The 24383-nt window shown below is 39.1% G+C and overlaps 1 protein-coding gene across 1 annotated transcript in view; it reads right to left on the reverse strand.

Annotated features, from left to right (window-relative positions):
- The window catches only part of IMPG1 (interphotoreceptor matrix proteoglycan 1), a 115736-nt gene that overhangs the window by 30389 nt on the left and 60964 nt on the right, over positions 1-24383 (reverse strand). The window contains exons 13-14 of the mRNA XM_004390117.1: positions 10515-11047; positions 7793-8012 (exon numbers count right to left, since the gene is read on the reverse strand). Coding sequence (XP_004390174.1) covers positions 7793-8012; positions 10515-11047 — 753 coding nt within the window. The remainder of the gene's footprint in view (positions 1-7792; positions 8013-10514; positions 11048-24383) is intronic.

Consider the following 24383-nt stretch of genomic DNA (forward strand, 5'->3'; position numbering starts at 1 on the left):
AAAAAAAAAAGAAACAGAATCCATACCTCACACTATATACAGAAACTAACTCAAAATGGATCAAAGACCTAAATATAAAACCTAAAACGATAAAGATCATGGAACAAAAAATAGGGACAACGCTAGGGGCCCTAATACATGGCATAAAGGGAATACAAACATAACTAACAATGTACAAACATCAGAAGATAAACTAGAAAACTGGGAGCTCCTGAAAATTAAACTCTTACACTCATCAAAAGACTTCACCAAAAGAGTAAAAACAGAACTTAGAGACTGGGAAAAAATTTTTGGCTATGACATATCCAACAAGCGTCTAATCTCTAAAATCTATAGAATACTTACAATACCTCAACAACAAAAAGACAAATCCAATTAAAAAATGGGCAAAGGATGTGAACAGACACTTCACCAAAGAAGACATTCAGGAGACTAACAGACATATGAGGAAATGCTCGCAGTCATTAGCCATTAGAGAAATGCTAATCAAAACTACAATGAGATACCATCTCACTCTGACATTACTAGCACTAACAAAAAAATAACAGAAAATAACAAATGTTGGAGAGGTTGTGGGAAGATTGAAACTCTTATGTACTGCTGGTGGGAATGTAAAATTGTACAACCATTATGGAAAATGATAGGGTGCCTAATTAAAGATCTAGAATTAGTAATACCATACGAGCTAGCAATCCTATTCCTAGGAATATATCCTAGAGAAATAAGAGCAATCATATGAATAGACATTCACACCCATTTCATTGCAGCATTATTCACAATAGCAAAAAGATGGAAACAACCTAAGTGCCCATCAACAGATGAATGGATAAACAAATTATGATACATACACACAATGGAATACTATGCAACAATGAAGAACAATGATGAATCTGTGAAACATCTCAAAATTTGGATGAATCTGGAAGGCATTATGCTGAGTGAAATAAGTCAATCACAGAAGGACAAATATTGCATGAGACCACTATTATAAAAACTGAAGAAAATGTTTACGCACAAAAAAAAACCAATCTTTGATGGTTACGAGGGAGGGGAAGAGTGGGGAGGGGAAATTACTAGATAGACAGTTGTTAAATTTGGTGAAGGGAAGACAGTGCACAATATAGACAAAGTCAGCACAACTTGACCAAGGCAAACTCATAGAAACTTCCTAGACACATCCAAACACCTTGAGGGACTGAGTTACCGGGGCTGAGGGCTGGGGACTGTGGTCTTGGGGGACATCTAGGTCAATTGGCATAACATAGTTCATAAACAAAATATTCTACATCCTACTTTGATGATTAGTGTCTGGAGTCTTAAAACTTGTGAGCGGCCATCTGAGATACATCTATTGTTCTCATCATGTCTGAAACAAAGGCGAATGAAGAAAACCAAAGACACAAGGAGAATATTAGCCCAAAGGACTAATGGACCACGTGAACCACAACCTGTGCCAGCCTGAGCCCAGAGGAAATAGATGGTGCCTGGCTCCCACCACTGACTGCTCTGACAGGGATCACAATGGAGGGTCCTGGACAGAGCGGGAGTAAAATGAAAACAAAATTCGAATTCATAAAGAAGACCAGATTTACTGTTCTGACAGAGACTGGAAGGACCTTAAGACTATGGCCCCCAGATACCCTGCTAACTCAGAACTGAAGCCACGTCGGAAGTCCATCTTTCAGCCAAAGACGAGACAGGCCTATAAAACAAACAATAACACATATGAGGAATATGTTTTTTAGTTCAATATAGGCGTATAGGAGACCAAATGAGCAACGCCTGCCCAAAAGGAAAGACAAGAAGTCAGGAAAGGACAGGAGAACTGGACAAATGGACACAGGGAACCCAGGGTGGAAAGGGGAAGAGTGCTGACACATTTTGGGAATTGCAACTGATGTCACAAAACAATTTGTGTATAAATTTTTGAATGAAAAGCTAATCTGCGCTGTAAACTTTTAGCTAAAACACAATAAAATTTAAAAAAAAGGAAAGAAAAAACACAAAAGTTCATGAGCTTCAATATTCTCATCTATAAAGTTGAGATCAGAATAGCTGTTACTTCCCGGGATGATGATGAAACTCACATTTTCAATGCAAACATGCAACGAAAACTGTGAGAGCCACACCTCGATGAGACTGCCTTGTTTTTCTGGTGCTCGCAAGTTTTCACCTTTGACGGGAAAGTTTTTCACTCCTTTTAGTGGAAAATATTTGCATTTTCCTTCTCTGTCATGTTTCCGTCTTACACAGGTTCTGGCTTTCACGGGTTTTACTGTACATGAAACAGCTTTGGAAACTAAGGGTAAGGTCTAAATATTTAAATGAAGTGCTAACACATGTTATTGTTGATAAATTTCAGTTCTGAAAGAAAAAACAACACACAAGACTCAGAAGTACAGCCCCAGGCCCAGAACCACCTTAGAGGCCTGTCATATCCCCCCATTGCCTCAGAGTCTCCCACTTCCTCAGCTCCCTTGCTGTCAGTGAAGGGTCAGATGCTAACCTTCCAAGAGCCCTTGCTAACCAGCCACTTAAGTAACTGCCATGGCAGCCCCCACTACATGCTCTTGGGACCACCTCCCTGTCTTCAGCAGACACCACTCTCCAATGGTAGCTTATACAGCTGCCATCAGCACCTACATGGCGGCTGCGTGTCCCGCTTGTCCTGCCAGCCCTGCTGCTAGTTGCCTTCGTGGCTGCTGCAGACTGCTCAGCCCTCACCACCACCCACCACCACAGGCCTCACTGCCCTGAGAACAGCCTGCAAGGACTAGGATTCTTTACGTTTATCTGTACTTCTACCTTTTCTCTTCTGTCAGTCTATCTGGCCTCAAGAAAATGTAATTTAAAAGAACATTCAGTGCTCTCTTCATTATGGGACCACTCCTTAAAAAAAAACCCCATTACCTTCCAGCTAATTCTGATTCATGGGACCCCATGTGTTACAGAGGAGAACTGTTCCATAGGGTTTTCTTGGCACGGGGTTCCCATGAGTCACAATCGACTTGAGGGCGACTAAAAGCAACATAAAATCTTTATGGAAGCAGATCACCAGGTCTTTCCTCTGAGATGCTGCTGAGTGGGTTTGAACCGCCAACCTTTAGGTTAGTAGATGAGCACAAACCGTTTGAACCACCCTGGGGCCTGACCACTCCTTAGTGACTCCCAAACCCCTAGGGCACAACAGAAGGTGGACATTCAAAATCTTTTGAATGAAAAAGAAATAGCTTTGATCCCAGCATAGTTCTAAGGTCCCTCTTCAGCCACACACTGCAATTTCCTTTGGGCAGAGACCAAGTTTCATATATAGGCATGTTATACTGCAGTTGATAAATACTTACTATTGGATTAAGCATGTAGAAGATGGTCAAGGTCCACTTGCTGGTTATAGGAGTGAATCTACCCTTTGCCTTGGGTAAAATGACTAAACTAGGATCCCTCGCTGTGAGTGAGAAAGCCCACCCAGTCTGTGTCTATCCCCCGTGTCCACCCTCACTCCCTGCCTGTCCCTTCCTGCCTGCTCCTGCCATCTTCCTTACCTGCTCGATGTTGATTGGAAAGTGAGGGTAGATTGGCACCATAGCTTCTCACTATAAACAGGAGATTGGATTGATCCATTTTAGCTATGGGCTTTATCCATTTTGATTTATATAGGGGAATAAATGAAGCTCATTGTTTATTTTTTACTTTTATAAAATTCATAGTTGGCTTTCTAATCCTGCTATTCTCAAACCCTCTGGTTCATGCACTACTCAGCTGACTCTCCCCAGCCATTTCCCAGCAGGCCTCTTCCATTCATTATTGTGTGAGTTTTTAATGTATTTCAACCTCAAATTTTCTCATTCTCCAGGTATCTGGAGGAATAGAGTATGGACTACCAGTCCCTCTAAAAGTTCAGTGTAACATTTCAGTGGTATTTGCAAAGTATCACCCCTATACCCAAACCAAAAAAATCAAACCTGTTGCTGTCAGATCGATTCTGATTCATAGTGTCCCTGTGAATCATAGGACAGAGTAAATTGTCCCATGGGGTTTCCAAGGAGCAGCTGGTGGATTCCAACTGCTGACCTTTTGCTTAGCAGCCGAGCTCTTAACCACTGTGCCACCAGGGCTCCATCACCCCTGTAGGTACCATGAATTACCATTCATTCATTCAATAGGTATTTCTTTAACTTCAGTGCTTCTACTAGTTTTGGCATGTCTACTCCTCTGAAGAGGAAACCCTGGTGGTATAGTGGTTACGTGCTATGGCTGCTAACCAAAAGGTCAGCAGTTCAAATCCACCAGGCGCTCCTTGGAAACTCTCTGGGGCAGTTCTACTCTGTCCTATAGGGTTGCTATGAGTTGGAATCGACTCCCCGGCAGTGGGTTTTTTTTTTTTTTTTTTTGGTACGCCTCTGAAAGTTTTTTGAGATGCTTCAGGCTCAGGGTTGAGCTACCTCTGTGAAGCAGGCAGGTAATTTCCCATGTTGCCGGAAGAGTTGGTTGTATCTATTATTTCCAGTGCTCCTTGACTTTGCCCTATTGTTCCACCATTCAAAGTACAAATAGGGCATGCTACTTCACAATCCACCAGGCAGCCTGGAGGCATCCCTTGGTAGTTTAGCTTAGCTTAAGTTTGGCTCCATCATGGACTGAAACTGATGTAGCACAAATCACTTCTATGGCTTGCTATTGGCTTCTTAGAGAAAAAGCTACAATGACTTCCATTCACAAGAAATTCAAACCAAACCAAACTCGTTGCTGTCGAGTCGATTCCGACTCATAGCGACCTTATAGGACAGAATAGAACTGCCCCATAGGGTTTCCAAGGAGCAGCTGGTGGATTTGAACTGCTGACTTTTGGGTTAGCAGCCAAGCTCTTAACTACTACACTGCCATAGTGATAATGAATAATTTCAGCTTCAGCCCCCACATAAACATCTTGTCATCTACTTGTCATTTTTCTCACTGGTGCCTTACAAAGATAAAGCTTCACAAATTATTACTTAGTCAAGTTAATAATGACGATGTTATAATTATAACTAGGTAACATTAAACAAACAAAATAACAAACAAACAAAAACCCAAACTAGTTGCCGTCCAGTCGATTCTGACTCAGAGTGACCATACAGGACAGAGTAGAACTACTGCACAGGGTGTCCAAGACTACAAATCTTTATGGAAGCAGACTGCCACATCTTTCTCTGCAGAGCAGTTGGTAGGTTCAAACCATAGACATTTTAATTAAGCAGCCAAGTGCTTAACCACTGCATCACCAGGGCTCCTTTAGGTAACATTAGGTACCTACAATGCCTTAAGCAACATGCTAAGTAATGTAAACATTCTCTCAGTTACTATCTCCAGTTTTCAGTTAACACTCCACTGTCAGCAAACAGGGTTCATAATTAGGACTATAGACCTCCCAGGCCATCGCTATGCTGTGCTCCCTGCCTGCATCAGCAGCACTCCGAACCTGACCGTTGCAATGCACTACCAGCTCCCCGCCCGCTTTCCAAGGCACTACTCAAGGGGCAGCGGAGCTGGTGGTTCAGTGGTAGAACTCTTCGCTTTCCTTGTGGGAGACCAGGGTTCGATTCCTCTGTCAGGGCACCTTGTGTGCAGCCACTACCCATCTGTCAGTTGAGACTTCTGTGTGGTTGCGATGCTGAACAAGTTTCAGTGGAGCTTCCAGAGTAAAATGGACCAGGAAGAAAGGTTTGGTGATCTGTTTCCAAAAATCATCCAATGAAAATTCTATGGATTACAGTGGTCGGATCTGCAACCAGTCATGGAGGATGGAGCAGGACTGGGCAGCACTTCGTTCTGTTGTGCGTGGGATCACCATGAGTCAGAGCCAATCTGATGGAAGCTAACAACAGCTCAAGAGGCACCTACACTGAGAAGCCTGTCTGCACCACAGCAGCACGCTTGAGTCCTCCCCTGCCTCAGCTTAGGTCCTTACATTGCTGCATGGGTCCCGAAGTAGACTGTCAGATCCATGAGGGAGGAAGGGAGGAAGGTAAATGGGCTTTACACCTTACTGTGTTCCTTTACTTCACCTCTCTTAATGTTTTCTAAGTTCTCCCCGTATAACCCTAACTAGTTGCTGCAGAGTCGGTTCCAATCCATGGCAACCCCATGTGTGCAGAGTAGAACCATGCTCCATAGGGTTTTCAAGGCTGTGACCTTTTGGAAGCAGATCACCAGGCCTTTCCTCCAAGGTGGCTCTGGGTGGGTTTGAACCACCAACCTTTCGGTTAGTAGTTGAGCTCTTAACTCTTTTCACTACCCAGGGACTCTACTTTCTATTACGTTTAACAATTTATTGAAGAAACTGGTATCGTGGTCCTAACTGGCAGGGACTCCCTGGTTCTTTCTCAGTTCCAAGGTAGTTTTAAGCGGAGAGGCAGTACCTTACTAGCATTTAAAGCCATTGCTGGCTGTTGACTCCGACTCACAGCGACCCTTGCGTTTAGGTAGTCTTTAATTTCCTTAGCTTTCTTAGTGGCCCCTCTGGAGGCAAAGACTCCCAGGCTCAGTGCCTAAGGCCTGTCTGTCTTTGTAATGATCCTGTTTACTGAAGTGCGAGGCAATTTTTTTCAAGTTGCTCAAAGCCCAGCTTGGTCAAAGATAAGTGTCTCCCAACTGAGCCTTTTGGTTTGCATTTTGCCCAAGGCCGTTTCCTTCTGTCTTAATTGTTAGTCCACAGAGAGCCAGAGGGTGTTAAAGATTCACTTCACTAATTCATAGCCAATTAGGAAGCTTTGTTTTGACCTTGACTGGAAGGTCTCCTTGGCGGGTCCGTCTGGAGCCTTCCCCCTTGCACCCTTGGGAATTAAAAAAACTTCCTTCAATTGGTTAAAAAACAATATTTTGAAACTAATAGTGGAAACAGTTCCCAGCGTGGGCACAGCTGGTCACAGTGGTACATACACTAAGTCTTACTGTTGGAACAAATGTTTGCTTTCAGTTAGGTAAATTCAGGCTAAAACCTCGTATCTTTAAGAGTTTTCTCCACATCTAATTTTTCTTTTTTTAAATCAGCGCATGGAAGCTGATCTAGGGTATACAATTGGGAGGGGAAATTATTTTCTTTCTTTGGTGATGGTGATGTGACCTTTTTCCCGGTTTAAATTCTGAAGCTGTCCTTTTCATATTGAATTACATTATGAAGAAGCTATCCCGACACGTGATTGGAAGGTTTCTTAGGTAGAAGCCCCTGGTTGTTGCAGTTCACTGAGAAGATGCTTTTGACTTCTAGCAGAGTGTAAATTAGTTTGGCTTTGGGCTACATTTTTTATATACATATATATCTCCTAAGCATAGCAAAAGTTTAGTTCTGCGGGGAAATTAAAGCTCTGAGATTGTAAAGCAAAAGGTGTGCTTGTTCTTCGTTTTTGACGAAAACTTTAACACACCTGTCTTAGAACCCTACCTTTTAATAATGTGATCCATAACTTCCCTTGGGTGATGCATACAGTTAATGTTCTTGGCTGTTAACAGAAAGGTTGACGGTTTGAGTCAATCTGAAGGTGCCTTGAAAGAAAGGCCTGGCAATCTACTTCAGAAAAATCAGCCATTGAAAACCTGATAGAACACATTTCCACTCTGATACACACAGGGTTCCCATGAGTTGAGGTCTACTTGATGGCAACTGGTTGGTTAGGTAGTTATAGCTTTCAAAATGTTATTTTTTTTCAAGTGCGATTTTAATTGGATTTTTTCTGGCCTGATAGTTGAACAGCATGCTTTAAAAACAACAACAATAAAACAACCAAAAACAACTTTTTGAGTTGGACTCTTTTACCTGGTTCAATGTTGAGAGAGTAGTTGTCTATTTCCAGATCAAGTTGTTGGGCTGCCGCAGAACGAAAATCCTCCAACACCCCGTGCACGGCCTTAGTGAGGTTATATGGCACCGACTTAGCAAACCTCATTTTGCTATTCACAATCACACTCCCATTTCTGAAGTTTAGTATTTCCAGTTGCTTAAATCCCATAAGATTGGATTGTAGATACGGGACCAGCTGCAAAATAAAGGATGGTTTATTCTTAACTGTGTTGTAAGTGCTCAGCTGCTGCTAATTTCATCTTGCTTACTTTTTATTATCTGAGGCATAAATTTCACTTCCTCTTTATTTTTATTTTTTGTTTTTGGATTTAATGTGAGACCAGAACATCACTATTTAATGATCTGTTTGTGGTGATTATGTTCCATGTTTCTACCTTTTTATTTGTGTATTGAGATAGATGGGCTGTGATTTTCTTCATGATGAATTGTGAGAACAGATTATTAAAAAACAAAAATCCAGGTCAACGTTATCAGCCAAGCTGGAATGCCAGTTTCAGTCATTTAAAAGAGTCCAGTAAATAAAAACATGTTCCAAGCTGAGCCTAGGAGTAGACTGACCTATGCCTGTGTAAATGGGACATCTATTTGGAAGCAACCAATTTGAAATGGCCCATTGAAATAAACAGCAGCTTAAGCAACAGCCTGTCTGTGTATGCAGCATATGTTTCACGGTCAACAGAAATGCGGGGCAGTGGAAATAACAGAAACTGGCAGTTAACAGGCTTGGGTGCCAGTCCTGGAACTGTCCTTAACCAGCTGTGTGACTTTTATCAAGCCCCGTAACCACTGATCTGAACTGTGAGGAGGGAAGAAAATGTGGTTCCTTAGGAACCTCTTCCAAACTACAATTTAATAATCTCGAAAGTGTGCTCCGGGAGATTTTGTTTCAGTTTACCACTCCTACCTCTTGTAAGCTACGGCCATCTTTGAGACCATTTTTCAGAAATATTCCAAACATTTCTTTATTTACTTGTCCCTGGCCCTGCAAGTTAGCCCTCTCAATCATGAACCACACACCTATGCACTCAAAGAGCACAAAGATGCAAGCTGTATCCTCCCAGGCTTGGCCCAGACCTGCTTTTTCTTTGTTCCTGTCTCTACCCCACCAAAATTTTGATTCTCTGATTCTGACCCATATTCTAGTACCCCTCTCACAAGGCTATTATGAAAATAAAATGAAATTGCAGACAAAATGTAAGACTTTTTTTTTTCTCCTCTCCTAAATCAGCTGTACCTGATTTTCTCTTACTTACTTTGACTTGTCTCCTGCTTTGTCCCTTAGCAATGCTTTGGCCTCTGGTAGGAACACCCTGTCTTTACCTAGTGTGCAGACTACTAGCTTCCCCTTTGCCCCAAATCCATTCTCCTGTTCTTCATGGGAAAGGGGCTTCCTAGCTACAGACTATATTTCCCAGCCTCCTTGCATCAAGGCATGGCCATGTGACTAGGTCCCACCAATGGGATAGGAGTGGAAGTGATGCGAGCCACTCTGGTATCTCTTGCTTATAAGGAAAAGGCTTGCCTTGGGCTTCCTCTCTTCACTCCTTCTCACAGGTCAAACAGGCATGTGCTGCTGAGCCAGCTTTGACCATGTGGATGAGGACAACACTCATAGGGTTGGTAGAGTTATAAGAAGGAAGGAATGTGGATTCCTGGATGACTTTATAGAGCAGAAGTGCCTCACCAGGCCATCAAATGAAAGAAAAATAAACTCGTATCTTATTTAAGCTTCTATATTCTTAGTATCTTCGTTATGGCAGGTTAGCATATACCCTAATTAATACACCTGAGCCTAGTTCACTGAGACTCTGTTCAGTGGGACTGTTCTAATATGTACTCACCCCACTGTGGGGGTGGGAAAATTAGATAAAGTACGGCAAATGTTCATTTGAATAAATTAGCTTTTATGTAGATTTTAATTTGTATAATTACTTATATGAATCATACAAATATTTTTTTCCTGTTATTTTCAGAAATTCAGTACTCTGTATGATACCCATTATGTAACTGACTTTAATTTGGCCACTATTGTGTATAAGATATCAAATAGTACAGCATTTCTTATTTTACATATATTATCGTACCTCTAGAAACAAACATGTGAGTTTTGGGAGTGTTTTATATCTAAGATACATACCATCATGATCATCTTTTCACTTCCTTTGTTAGGGATCAGGGATGATAAGCCCATTAGTCATTTTTTAGGTTTAGAAGAACTTAAAGGGAAATAAAAAAGGAGCCGTTTATACCTGAACCCTCTGCCTCATTTGTGCAAAATCACACTGGATTTGTTTTTGTTTTTTGATCAAATGGCTGGAAAGAAGCTTGCAGCATTACGACTTAGGCAACGCCCACTCACACTGTTTTTAGATTCCAAGTTCAATACTTGAGTGGCTGTGTGTTATTCCTGGGTAAACAAGTTAGGGAAGAACCATACTGAAAAGATTTTAGGTATGTCTGTTTGCATTAGGCTGTTCTTCCACCACAGAGCTCACTTGTCTGAGTGGATCAGAATTCATCTCAACACTAGCTGAATGCCTTCAGCAACAGCAGTCTCAGAGGTTTGTGTCTTCTAACTTGTATTGCTTAAGACAGCCAGTGATTATATTATAATGTAACAATGGCAACGAAAAGGAAACAAGAGTCTCAGAGAGGATTATAAGAGGCGCTGACTCACCAGCTGTGTGAATCGCTGTTCCAGAGCTTGGTATTCCGGAGAGCTCTTGTTGAACAGTTCGTTGGAGAAGGGCAAGTTAGCAACACGCAGACTGAAGAACACTACCAGCTCTTGGCCCTTGGTGGCGATAGTCATAGAGCTAGTGGTGATATACTGTAAAACTGGGACAGGAGTGGTATTCTTCAAGAAATCACTTGGGGTAGAAACATACCCACTGTGTCTTGGTACCTCAGATGAGGCAGGAGTGTTGGACAGATCCATTCCATCCAGGTCTCTGACCATATCCTGATTGTCTGTACTCAACCTGCTGTCTTCTGAAGATGCAGGAGAATGTGAAATTTCTGTAGCAGATTGGCCAATGGCAGAGTACTCATCAGTGGGGATGGTTATCCCTGCGACTAATGCTGTTGGGTCAATGGCCATTATGTCTATGGCACTTTGATCAGTCAGAGAGAAGACCCTTGATCCAGTAAAGAAAGGTAGAGTCTCTGATTGTGAGGCAGAGTCCATAGCAGGTGGAGGCCAAGAGCTGTCTGTGGAGGAAGCTCCTGAGACCAATTTCATTATGGCCAGGCATTCCCCAAAGAACAGAAAGAGAAAGAGAAAATCCAAAGTTAGGTTTACTTTAAAGATATGTACTTTTCATTGGTCATTTTGAAGGTCATATTTTTAAAAATAACAGATTGGTATAGAAATGGCAGGCGGTCCTACGTCCAATCCTAGGGAGACACAGGTGGGTCCCTGTGCCCCAGCTTTACTTAGGCCTAATCTCTCTGGATAGAAGACACTAAAAGAACAACAGTTACCTAGAATGGCTGGAATTACTGGCAAGACAGACACAACCACACACCTGGGGACAGGTGGTACAAAAGGACAATATAGCAGGTGGTGCCAAACTGCAGCTGGCATTGGAATAGATTTGGATCACGCCTCCCTCTCCCCAGATCTCCCAGACAACTAGCTGTACACAGTTTTGGTCCAATCATTTTATTCACCTTCCAGTAATGCAATCTTGCATTCTATGCAATTGAAATGTTTTTGGATTCCAGTTATCCCATTTTGGTAGTTTTACTGCTTAAAATTTAAATTATGCTTTTCCAAAACTGGATAGTCTGACTGAATAATTTGCCAATTTGCAGATGGTATTTGTGAATGCAAAAGTGTGGGTGACACACGTATTGAACTTTATATTGACTGTGTTGTTGTTGTTAGTTGCTGTTGAATTAATTCCGACTCATGACAAACCCATGTCTTCACAATAAAACTGCTCCGTAGGGTTTCCAAGGCTGTGACCAGGCTGTTTCCTGTGATGCCTCTGTGTGGGTTTGAAATGCCAAACTTTTAGCTAGTAGTCAAGTGCTTAAATTTGCACCACCCAGGGACTCCTGTGCTGACCAAACAACTTGCTAAATATTTGATAATATTTCAGGGCTTTGTCACTTTTACATTATTCTTTGATAATTTCTGCATTGCTTTCTTGGATAAGTACACTTTGAACTACTGAAGTCCATGTCCTTTTTGGGTAAAAATTAATAAAGATTTACGATCTAAGAAAATGGTTATATGAAGCTTTCAGATGAAAGAGATTGGTGGATTATTAAAATATTCCAAAAGACTTAAATCCAGAGCCACTGACTACATTTAAGGCATTAGACAGATCAAAACAGGGAGTTTTCTGTGATTATTTCAGTGGCATTTTGGCAAATATGTGGGAAAGCGGTGTGGAAATCCAGATGCTAAACATGATGAATGGACTGTCTGGAGGCAGATACAGTCTTTGGACTCTCAGTCAGCTGTTTACTACAGTGCAGTCACTGATACTGAAACACCAAGTAATGAACCGCTCTGAAAGGCGGAATTATATTAGTTTTATTACTTTCTTAAAATAAAGCCTGCCTGTGGGTGAGTTATATCCAGATTTGAGAGAAGTGCCCTCTCTTCTCTCACCTGGGTAGGGTGCCTAGGTGTGTCTACGCATAATTCACTCAACTGCCAGAAATGACATTTCCTAACACCCAAGCGCTCTCTGGATAGATACTTGTCATTTTATTCACATCTCCATGGAAGGAAGTGGGATGAGTAAATTGAAAGGCTTCACGTGTTATTAGTCATTTGATTTGACTTCTTTGAGCCATGGGAAAATGTATTTGGATTCCTGTTCTTATGGTGGGATCTCTGGCTTCTACAGATAATGAGGGTCAGGGAAATCTGAGACAAGAAGCACAGTAACAGATGTCTTCACTCTGCTCCTGAGCAGGAATCTCATTACTCAAGCCTTTATCACTGTATAGATCTTTACCAATTTAACATAGGCTGCTGCATTATGTCATCAACCAGCAAAAATGAATTTCTAACCCCTTTGCTTTGTGGCATGTTAACATTAATCATTCACATTCACAATAAACCTAACCAAGTTGTTTCACTGATAGGACAGTTAGCTACTTAAATGTCAGGTTGCCAGGTGAAGTACAGGATTCCCATTGGGATGTATTTATACTAAAAAAGATTTGTTATTTATCTGAAAATCAAATTTAACTGGGCATCCCATGTTTTTCTTTGCTGAATCTAACAGATCTATTTAAATATAATTGAAAGGCTCATTCTACTCTCTTTTGGCTTGAGATTGAAGCAACTAAGGCTATGGTCAAGTCCTTCAAAATAAAAATATCATCCAAACCTTACCACCACTTATAGACGTGCTTCAAATAATTGTTTTCATATGAATCTTATGTAAAAATTATAGATGGCAGCAACATAGGCCATTCCAACATCAATGGTGTTTTATACTACAATCAGGAACTCAACCACTAAAAGCCAAAACCATTTATTTCATCATGAAATATGCAAAATAAATAGACTCTAAATAAATTGGTTTGTTAGCTGTTATTCTAGAGTATGTGTGGCTGTTGCCATGATGTTGTGGGGTATATTTACATGTGTATGTGAGTTGTGGAGGTGCTGGTTAGAGGCTGGGCTGCTAAGTGTAGAGTAAATGACTGTTTCGGATACTTCCTGGGCAGGATGCCTATCCAAAGGCAAGAGCCACAGATACAATGGTCTAATCCAAACTAGATGAACTCAGGTCCAAGTGGCTTAAGCTTAAGACACACTGAAACCCAGGTGAGACAAGCTTCAAAGGTGAAAATGGGCACAGTGAGGGGAGCCAGAAGCCATCCATAATGATAGCCAGAGAAGAACAAAGCAGAGTGTGAGGGACAGCACAGATCAAAGACTCCTTTAAATGCTACTAGAAAGGGTCACATATCATAAGCATCAAGTGGCTGATTTTCTCATGTTAAGAGATCTAAAAAAGAAGAGATTCCACAGTCCACTTTGGTCCTCAAGTGGCACATCCTGCAAGTTTTAAATTCTATATCATACACATCCATCCTTATTTAAAAAAAAAAAAAAAAAAAAAACCCATTGCTGTCAAGTTGATTCTGATTCCTAGCAACCCTAGACGACAGAGTAGAACTTGCCCCATAGGGTTTCCAAGGAGCCGCTGGTGATTTGAACTGCCGGCCTTTTGGTTAGCAGCCTGAGCTCTTAACCACTGTGCCACAAGGGCACTATCCTTATTTATAGTAACAAGAAACCTATTACTTCCTTTTTGAAATATTGTGAAGATAAAAAATAAGTGTTTATTATTCATTCATTAAATAGATATTGAGAGCTTACAATACACAAAGCATTGTTCCTGGTGCTGGGGTACTTCAGTGAACAAAAATAAAAGTGCCTGTCCCCGAGGATAGGAATTATATATAAAACAGTTTATTTTCCATATGAGGTCCAGAGTTTTTAGATGTACTAAGTAGAAGGAGTAGGGAAAAGTATATTTCCATCTTCTCAGAAGCAAAAACCTGTTTGACTTTTTAAATGATGTGCTTATTTTATTAAAAAAATAAAAAGATGGAATAAACATGATTGAAGAGAGTTACGGTCAATCCTGACAGGCTTTAAGAAATTATTAAAAAATTATATATATATATATATCTTTATATATACATAATAAAGATGAAGTGATTATAGAAAAGATGATAAATGTGGAAGAAAGACAAAGGACATTCAACATCTGTATAATTCACATTCTCAAATAAAAGAACAACAGAACAAATGCAACAGGAAAGTACTCAAAGCTATGACAGAAAAAAAAATTTTCTGAGTATTAAAAACAAATAAACTTGAATTTAAAGGTTCAAAGTATATCAGGAAATGATATACCAGCCAGGGCACGACATATTCCTCAAGGAAGAAAGTGACTGAATGTCAAGAATTAAAACAAAACAAAGTTAAACAAAACAAAACAAGTGGGTATCTAGCTGGAAAAAGTAACTTAAAAATGGCCAAAAAATTCATTGTAATGTCAGCTGATGACATAGCTGAAGACAATGCAACAAAGTTGTAAGTGACAGGAAATGTGATTCAAGAATTTTATAGTTAGCTAGGTTGTCCTTCATGTTCAAATTTACAGATATTATGTAGCCAAGTCCTCAGGAGCTACGGCACCCACCAGCCTTTCTGAAACTACCTGATGATACATTCCAGCCAACCAAGAGGAAAATTAAAATAGAGAACTCAGGAATAGAGAAGCTATGGTAGAAGGATTGGGGGTGAGCTGTAATTCTATTTCTTTTCTAATGTTGAAACATGTACTGTAAATTATAATGAGTGCAAATTAATGTTTTAAGAAATTTTAGCATAGTTATTTTACTTTCCTTTTTTTGTACTTTTCTTCATCATTTAACATTTTAAATAATATGCATGCATCATTTTTTCAAAAACAATAGTTGTTGCTATTTTAAAAAAGGCTACTATTTAGTCACTCAACAAACACATACATTTATTAAGTTTTCCTCAGATACATTATTTTTAGATTTTTGTAAACTTCAGATAAAAAATAGCTCCTTTCTTATCTGGAATAAATATGAAATTTCATATGTGTCTACATACTAAAAAAAGGTCTTGGGCAGAACCACCACAGAAGCAAAATATTTTACTACCAACTCTTTATTATTATTAACGACAATAAAATAACATCTGGATTAAAACTGAAATTGGTAAGAAACTTAATTTCTAAACCTCGAATAGCCTCGTTGTTCATTCTTATTATTTTCTTAAAGGTTCCTATGGGGTTATGGCTTCAAAATCCTACTTTTAGAATCTTGGAAGGCAGGATTGAGGATGGGATGGGAGGAAACTGGTATTTATTTGGCACCTGTTATATTCTAGGCAAGGAGTTCCTTGCTGGTGCAAATGGTTAAGCTCTCTCAGCTAGTAACCAAAAGGTTTGCAGTTTGAATCCACCGAGACGCACCTTGGAAGAAAGGCCTGGCAATCTACTTCCTAAAGATCGCAGCCATTGAAAACCTTATGGAGTACAATTCTACTCTGACACACATGGGGTCGCCATGTGTTAGAATTGGCTCGACAGCAAGTTTTTTTTTTTTTTTTTTTGCTTTTATGTTCTAGGCACTGTGCAAGATGCTCTGGATATTTAAAAAAATTCTCCTTTTACTTTAAGCCATTTTATAAGCTCCCAGTTAATTATACACTCTGCATTTGCCACTTTATGTGAATTATTGGAGTTCTTGAAGTATCTGTTCTTTCTTCCTTAGGTGGCTGAAATAGGTAGTTAAGAGAGGTAGCCCCAGGCTGCTCCCTTGACCAGTAGTTATCATCAGAATGGAATATGTATTTCTATGTACTTTAACATGATGCATTCCTCTCTTCTTAAACCATCAATAAAAGGCATATTTTTCCCTGTCTAGTTTACTACACTTTTCCCTCACTAAACAAAAATGCTGAATCTGTGAAATCTTACTGGACTGAAACACTGCCTTATATAATGTAAAAACTACAGAGCTGAGAGCCATATCACACCTCTCTTTCTTTCTCCCTTCATTTTGTATAACATGATCTTTAATTGCTTTCAATTTAGAATTAGTACTAGATAAGGAAATTGTGAATATATTTTTGGAAAAAGAGCTCATCTACATCTTGGTTGGGTTTGCTGGCAACCTTAATAAAATCCAAATTTATCTTCTCTGATAAAATGGACGTTTTGGGACAAATGAAGTCATTGTAATGTGGATTTGACATGCAGTGACATTGTAGCTTTTAATAACATGGTCATAGTTCAATTCTGGATAGCTTCTGAATTATTTTTTCTGAGATTATTGATAAGATAATGCTTGTATTTTTCCAGTTCTGAGCTGAAAAGCGAAATAATACATTTTTCTTTCTGTTAATGACTTCGTATGTATCTATGAAAATAGTAAAGATTAAGATTAAATAAAATGTGAATTTGGGACTGTAGAAGGCACACAAAACATTACATGGTATGGTAGCCAGCCTCCAATAAGGCCCTTGACAGTCCTCACTTCCTGTTATTGATGCCCCTTTATAGGCCCCTTCCCCAATGACTAGGGCTAGCTTCCATAGGTCATAAAATTCTAAGGCTAGGTCATAGAAAATATCACTACTTCCACTTTTCTCTCTTGGGTCAAATTCTCTGGAGGAAGTTAGTCGCTATGTTGTGAGGACACTGAAGCAGCTATGTGGAGAGGCCCAGATGAGGAAGAACTGAGTTCTTTTTCCAACCAACTTGCCAGCTATATCTATAAATATCACTGCAGATTTCATAGCTACGGATGACACAGAGCTTGTCAGTCTCTGTCAAGTGATCTTAAGACTATAGTCTCGGTCAATGTCTTGACTGCAACCTCATGAGAGACTCTTAAGTCAGCACTACACAGCTAAGTCACTGCTAGATTCCTGACCCACAGAAACTGTGACAGATAGTAAATGTTTATAGTTGCTTTAAGCCACCAAGTTTTGGAGTCATTTGTAGTGCAGCAATAAGTAACCAATACGCACAGAAACACTTAAAGACCTGGCATTGCAGAGTTTTCGGTCTGCTACTCTCGGGCTCTGGCTGTTGGTTTAGAATAGTTATTTTAATGCATATCTTTTTTATTTTACAGAGGAAGAGTGAGCTGAAAGAAGGAGACAGATATAAATTATATATTAAGGAACATGTTTTCTAATATTGGTTTTGCCACTTTAAATCCCAGTTACCGAATCTAGGTTGCGAGAGGCAGCCTCCATGTCAGGAGCTCCCAACCGAATCAACTCAGAACCTCCTTTTTATAATGAATATTTTGTAATGCTCCCTTTATGATCCTGAAATGAGCTTAATAAAGAATATCATGTTGCTAATCAACACTTTCAAAAAATTCAATGCATTGTTTCAACCATAACATACAGGAGAAATAAAAGGAAAATAATTGATGACAACACAGTATGTATTTCAAAGGGCATTATAACACCATAAGACATAATAAAGTAGTTAGATACTTGTACTTACATGTAAATATCTACAAATATCACTGCAGATTCCATAGCTACAAACGCAGACTGATTCAGATGTTGTATTGGCTATGTAAATAGTATGATAATCACTATCATAAAAAAAGAAACAAACAAACAAAAAAACCCATTGCCATTGAGTCGATTCCAACTCATAGCGACCCTATGAGGACATTTAAATAGGACAGAGTAGAACCGCCCCATAGGGTTTCCAAGGAGTGGCTAGTGGATTGGAACTGCCGACCTTTTGGTTAGAAGTTGAGTTCTTAACCACTGCGCCACCAGGGCTCCATCACTATTACAGGAGAAGCGATTTTCTGAAACATTGCTTAATTCTTAGTAAAGTTCAAACAAAATACAATTTCCCCTCAATTTACATAAGAGTAACATTCTTAGAAAACTCAGGTTAAATTAAAATTATGAAAAATATACTTTGTGCTTATATGAAAAAAGGAGTGTCAGAAAAAACTATGAAAGACTCAAGTACCTAATCTATCTCACCTTCCAGATAATCTTATAATATAGAGGCCTGTGCCTACAGAGTCGCTATGAGTCGGAATCGACTCAACAGCAATGGGTTTGGTGTTTTGGTTTTTGGTGCCTTTTATTGTCTTTGCAATCTGTGAATATTTATAGTAATGCAAAGTATTTTTGTTCATAGATGCAAAGGAATTTCACAGGAACCCTATGAGGTAAATACTATTATCACCATATCACAGATGGACAACTGAGGCACAGAGAGAGGTTAAATAACTTGTCCAAGGTTGCCCAAATGGTTGAGATGGGATTTCTGGAGTCAGACTCCAGAAGTGCAGGGCCAAAGTAGTGAACACAGCAGTATGAGCCCTTGTCTCCAGGGAGCTTTCAGTCTTTAACCATTACTTATTATAATTGCAAATGTGCCAAGAGCTGTGGGAGAGAACCCCAGAATGCTTTCGGAGGTACAAAAGGGAGACCTAACTCTCATTAAGTGGGGACCTGCATTTGTAAAATGAGGCTGATCAGACCTGCCCTGCCTGCTTTAGTAATGTGCTGAGGGGCAAAGCAGAACATGATATATGAATGGAAAAATTAACATTTACATTTCTTTGTATTTTGAAGTACTGCAGGCTATGGTCATTGGTAGAAACCAAACTGGCCCGCATTGGAATCGCCTGTCTGGTTTCAGAAGAGAGTCTCTTTAGAGGATGTCCTTATGCAATTTTGACTGTGAACTGCTAAGAGCAAAGCAACACGTAAAAAACAATTGGCATAGAGGTGCTTATTAAAATACCTCGAGTGGGGAGGGAACAGTTGGCAAACAAATGTAGAAGGTGCACAGTTATTTGCTTAAAAATACAGTACGTATGTCAGAGATGGTCAAAATTTTCTGAAAAAGGGCTAGATAGTAAATAATTTAGGCTTTATAGGCCATATAGTTTCTATTGAAACCACTCAACTATATTGTTGTAGTCATAGACTGTATGTAAATGAATGGTCATGGATGTGTTCCAAGAAAACTTTATTTATGGGCACTGAAACTTGAATTTCTCATAATTTTTACATGCCATAAAGTATTATAACTTTTTCCCCCAATCATTTAAAAATATTAAAACCATTCTTAGCTTGTGGGCTGTACAAAAAGAGGTGGTAGGCTGGATTTGGCCCATGGTTTGTTGTTTGCTGATCCTGGCTTATATTTTGTCTATTCTTTGGATTCTCCTTTGAACCAACTGTAACATCTTACTGGTTCCCTCATTAATTAAAGAGTTAAATAAAATCTTTGACATGTGTTTATATTATATTTGAATAAGAGTTATGATTTTACCCTTAAAAATTATTCTTTAACATTTTCCAAAGGCAGCTAATGGAATTCAATTGAGGTATTTGAAGACCATGAATCAAGAGGCTGAGAGGTTCTCTGTCCTGGCTGCATATAAGAATCCTGGGGAACTTTAAGAACGGTTTATCAATATCTGGCAACTACTGCAAAGAAACTGAACTAGGTCCTCAGGGAGGGCCTTCTGCATAGGTATGTTTATAAAGCTTTCCAGGTGATTCTAATGCGTAGCCAGAATTGAGAACGAGTAAATTCAGAGAACTGGTTTTTTTTTTTTTTTTAAAATAATACTTTATCGTGTTTTCAGTCAAGGTTTACACAGCAATTTAGGTTCCTATTCAACAATTTCTACACAAATTGTTTAGTGATAGTGGTTACATTCTTCACAATGTGTCAACATTCTCAATATTTCCATCCAGGTTGTTCGGTTTCCATTAATCTAGTTTCCCTGTCCCCTTACATTTTCATCTCTGTTTTAAAGTACAGTAATTGCTGACATTCGGTCTCATATAGATGATTTTTTAAAGGAGCACAGTACTCACAGGTGATAATCTTTATTTTGTAAGCCAATATATTATTTAGCTAAAAGATGGCCTCAGGGGCTAGTTTTGGTTCAAGTTTTAAAGAGTATCTTAGGGCAATAGTCTCATGGAGTCCTTCAGTCTCAGCTGGTCCAGTAAGTGTGTGTGTGTTTGTGTGTGTATGTGTTTAATAGAAATTTGAGGTTTTGTTCCACATTTTTCTCCTGTTCTATCAGAGTTCATCTGTTGTGGCCCTGATGAGAACAGTCTGTAATAGTAGCCAGGCACCATCTAGTTCTTCTCGTCTCAGAGCAGGACAGAGTAGAACTGCCCATAGAGTTTTCAAGGAGAGCCTGGTGGATTCAAACTGCTGATCTTTTGGTTAGCAACCATAGCTCTTAACCACTACACCACCAGGGTTTCCCAGAGGAGATGAGGTTGTGGTTTGAATAGACTATTATTAGCCCTGTAGACAAGTTTCTTCTTTGAGTTTTTGGTTTCCAGATAACTAGTATTTAAAAAAAAATCGTTGGTTAGACGAAAAGCAAGTTGTTACTTTAAGATATACAATGTACAATAAATAATGGATGGAACTCCTGTGATGTTATCGATGCTGTATAATATTCTTTAGTTTAAAGCATAATAGAATAATCTCATTATATGAAAGAGAAGATTACATATTGATCTAATTAATCTCTTCTTAGACTTTTTGAATTGTTTGAGACTTGGCAAATTAGGATGATCGTCAAAGACTTAAACACAAATTTAATGTGTGGCACAGTGGTTAAGAGCTTGGCTGCTAACCAAAAGGTTGACAGTCTGAATCCACCAGCTGCTCCTTGGAAACTCTATGGGGCAGTTCTACTCTGTCCTATAAGGTCACTATGAGTCGGCATCAACTTGATGGCAATAGGTTTGGTTTTGATTTGTTTTTCATTCCATAAAGAATTTGAGTGAACTGAAGACCTAGTAGTGCTATTAATGAATTATGAAGTGTTATGATTCTCATATCTTAGAGTGTTTTTAGTTTTTTGGATGAGAGGACTTGGAAAGTCTTAAGCAGGGGTTCTAAATTTTCCAAATCTCAGGAAAGTTCTCAGTGACTTCATGGTGCACTAAATATGATGGCTTAGCCACAAAATACCAAATAATTTTATTTCTATCTGGCATTGTATACCTTGTGAAGTGCTTCCAAATATTTTATCCTTTCCGATCTTCAAAGGTTTAAAAAAAAATTACAAGAGGTAGTTATATTACATACAAATTTGTAATTTATTTTCCATGCCACACCAAAACTTTCCCCGTTATTTGACTCAACATCAGTTACTTAAATACTCAATAAATGCAAACTTTTCTTTTGCTTTGGCCTCAGTTCTCCCTCCTCTGTTTGGTGTGTTGTATGTGTCTGCCCCCCTCTCCTGATGCTTACATTTACATGCACTGCAGTACAACTTTCTGCCCCGGGAAGTCTTTGCATCCAAGGTCATGTATTTTTGTTCTTTCTCCATCTTTCTTTTTAATGAGTCACAATATACTCTTTCTTTGCTGGCATATTTTTCTATTGTTTTCTTTTCAATATGCTTGTCCTTTATTTCATTTATGTCTATTACTATTCCTCTGAGAAAGGCAAGGAGGTGTTGTTACCCCACTAATAAGTAAAGAATCTAAGGCTCAGAAAAAATTAAAAGTCCTACCCAAAATTAATTTGTGACAGGCTCAACACTAAAACTCAATTTTCTTAACATACCCATTTTATTTCCACAAATTAAAAAGGCAAAGGCTGTGGATGTTTTCCTCTTTGCCAGAGTTACATTCATTCATGCATGCATGCTTACATTCATTCAACAAATAATATTGAGTATCTACCAGCTGCCAAGTACTTGCAAGGCATTGGGGCTATAGAAATGAACAAGATAAATATATTTCCTACCTCAGGTGCTTACAGTAGCTGAAAATACTACAGTAAGCCCAGTTTATTGAGCACCTTTTATGTATGTTCTTTACCTGAAGGTCATAAATAATTTATCAGGCATTTTCACCCTCACTTCAAAGATATAGAAACTAAGGCATAGAAAAAGATTAATAAACTCTTAATATAGTATCAGGGATGAGGTCCTTAATAAGGCTGTCACTGGGGCAATATACCCATGGTCTCAAAGAACCAATGGTAGCTTAACACGGTGGTAGATGTATGTTGTGAAAAGTTTGATAGACAAGTGGCGGGGGGATGTTCAATGAAATGGCATTGCTAAACCCTTGCAAACGATATGCTACTTATAGCACAGAGCAATGACCTTGACAAGCAGAGGCACGCAGGTTTACTAACACAAAAGTTCAGCCTTTCATTTTTCAGTGACAAAATCTCTAACCCACTTAAATTCTATTTTCCAGGTGGTATAATAGTGTCCCCAAGTGCTGAGAAAGGCAGGTCTGCTGACAGTATCTTCCCTACTCTAGTTAGGGAGAGTCTGGCAGCTGAGATCTGAGTAATTGCCAAGTAAGGAGTCCAGAGAGATCTTTCTACCGGGAAAGCACAGACTGCAGCAATTTCAAGTAAAGGAAAATTACATCAGATACATTTTAACAAAAGTGAGACTAACATTTTAGCAAAAGCCTTGTTTATACTCCTCTTAAAATTTCACAATAAAAGAGTAATTGTATCTATCAGCAGTAAACTTTTTCTCAGAGGAGTAGTTCACCCTGTTAAACTCCAGGTCTTGATGAGGCTAGTTCTGAAATTAATGAGCCAAATGGAAGAATGGAAAGGCTGAAGAGTCCAAGCACATGTAATAAGAAAAAGCAGATTGAATGAAGTATGAGAAATTGGAATCTAATTCCACACCGCATTGGGAGATTAGCAACTGGAGCCAGCGCCTGAAGAGTAGGTGTTGCCGGCCACGCCTAATGTGTTTCGAGCAAGATAGTTTCAGGCACCATCACACACTTATGGGATATTATTTAAAAAGATATACCACAAAACATGCAAGTTTGAAGGATGCATTCAATTTGTGAATACCTGAATGAGGACAAAATAAATTCGGCATGCATAAAAAGTTAACTTACTTGAATTTGCCAATGACTTTTTAGACACAACACTACAAGCACAATCCATAAAAGAAAAAAATAAGTTGAACTCCATTAACAGTAAAAACATCTCCTTTGTGAAAGACAATGTTAAGAGAATGAAAAGACATAGACTGGGAAGAAATATTTACAAAACACATCCAAAATACACAAAGAACCCTTAAAACTCAACAACAAGAAAACCAACAACCCAATTACAAAATGTGAAAGATCTCAACAGGCACCTCTCCAAAGAAGGTATACAGATGGCAAATAAGCATATGAAAAGATGCTCAACGTATTTTGTCCTTAAACCAAAAAACCAAACCTGTTGCCATGGAGTCCATTCCGACTCGTGGCAATCATGATTTTGTCATTAGAGGATTTCAAGTTAAAACAACAATAAGATACCACAACACACCTATTAAAATGGCTAAAATCCAAAATACTGACAACACCAAATTCTGGTGAGGATGTGGAGCAACAGGAACTCTCACTCACTGCTGGTGAGAATGCAAGATTGTAGGTACAGTCCCTTTGGAAGACAGTCTGGCAGTTTCTTAAAAAGCTAAACACAGGCTTACCGTTCGATCTAGCAATCACGCTCCTAGGTATTTACCCAAATGAGTTGAAAATATGTCCACACAAAAAAAATGCACATGAATGTTTGTAAGCAGCTTTGTTCATAATTGTCAAAAGTTGGAAGACACCAAGATGTCCTCTAATAGGTGAATGGTTGAACAAACTATGGTACATTCATATAAAGGAGTATTACTCAGCAGTAAGAAGAAATGAGCTATCAAGCTACAAAAAAGCACAGTGGAAACTTAAATACATATTGCTAAGTGAAAGAAGCCAATCAGAAAAAAACTACATACCATATGATTCCAACTATATAGTCTGGAAAAAGTAAAACTATGGAGACAGCGAAAAGATCAGTGGTTGCCAGGGTTTCGGTGGGAGGGAGGGATGAACACGTGGAATACGGCATTTTTAGGGCAGTGAAGCTATTCTATATGATACTGTAATGGTGGACACTGACATTATACCTTTGTCAAAATCCATAGAACTGTACAACACAAAGAGAGAACCCTAATG

This window comes from Trichechus manatus, unplaced genomic scaffold, assembly GCF_000243295.1.
Source record: "Trichechus manatus latirostris isolate Lorelei unplaced genomic scaffold, TriManLat1.0 scaffold00283, whole genome shotgun sequence".
NCBI classification, from domain to species: Eukaryota; Metazoa; Chordata; class Mammalia; order Sirenia; family Trichechidae; genus Trichechus; species Trichechus manatus.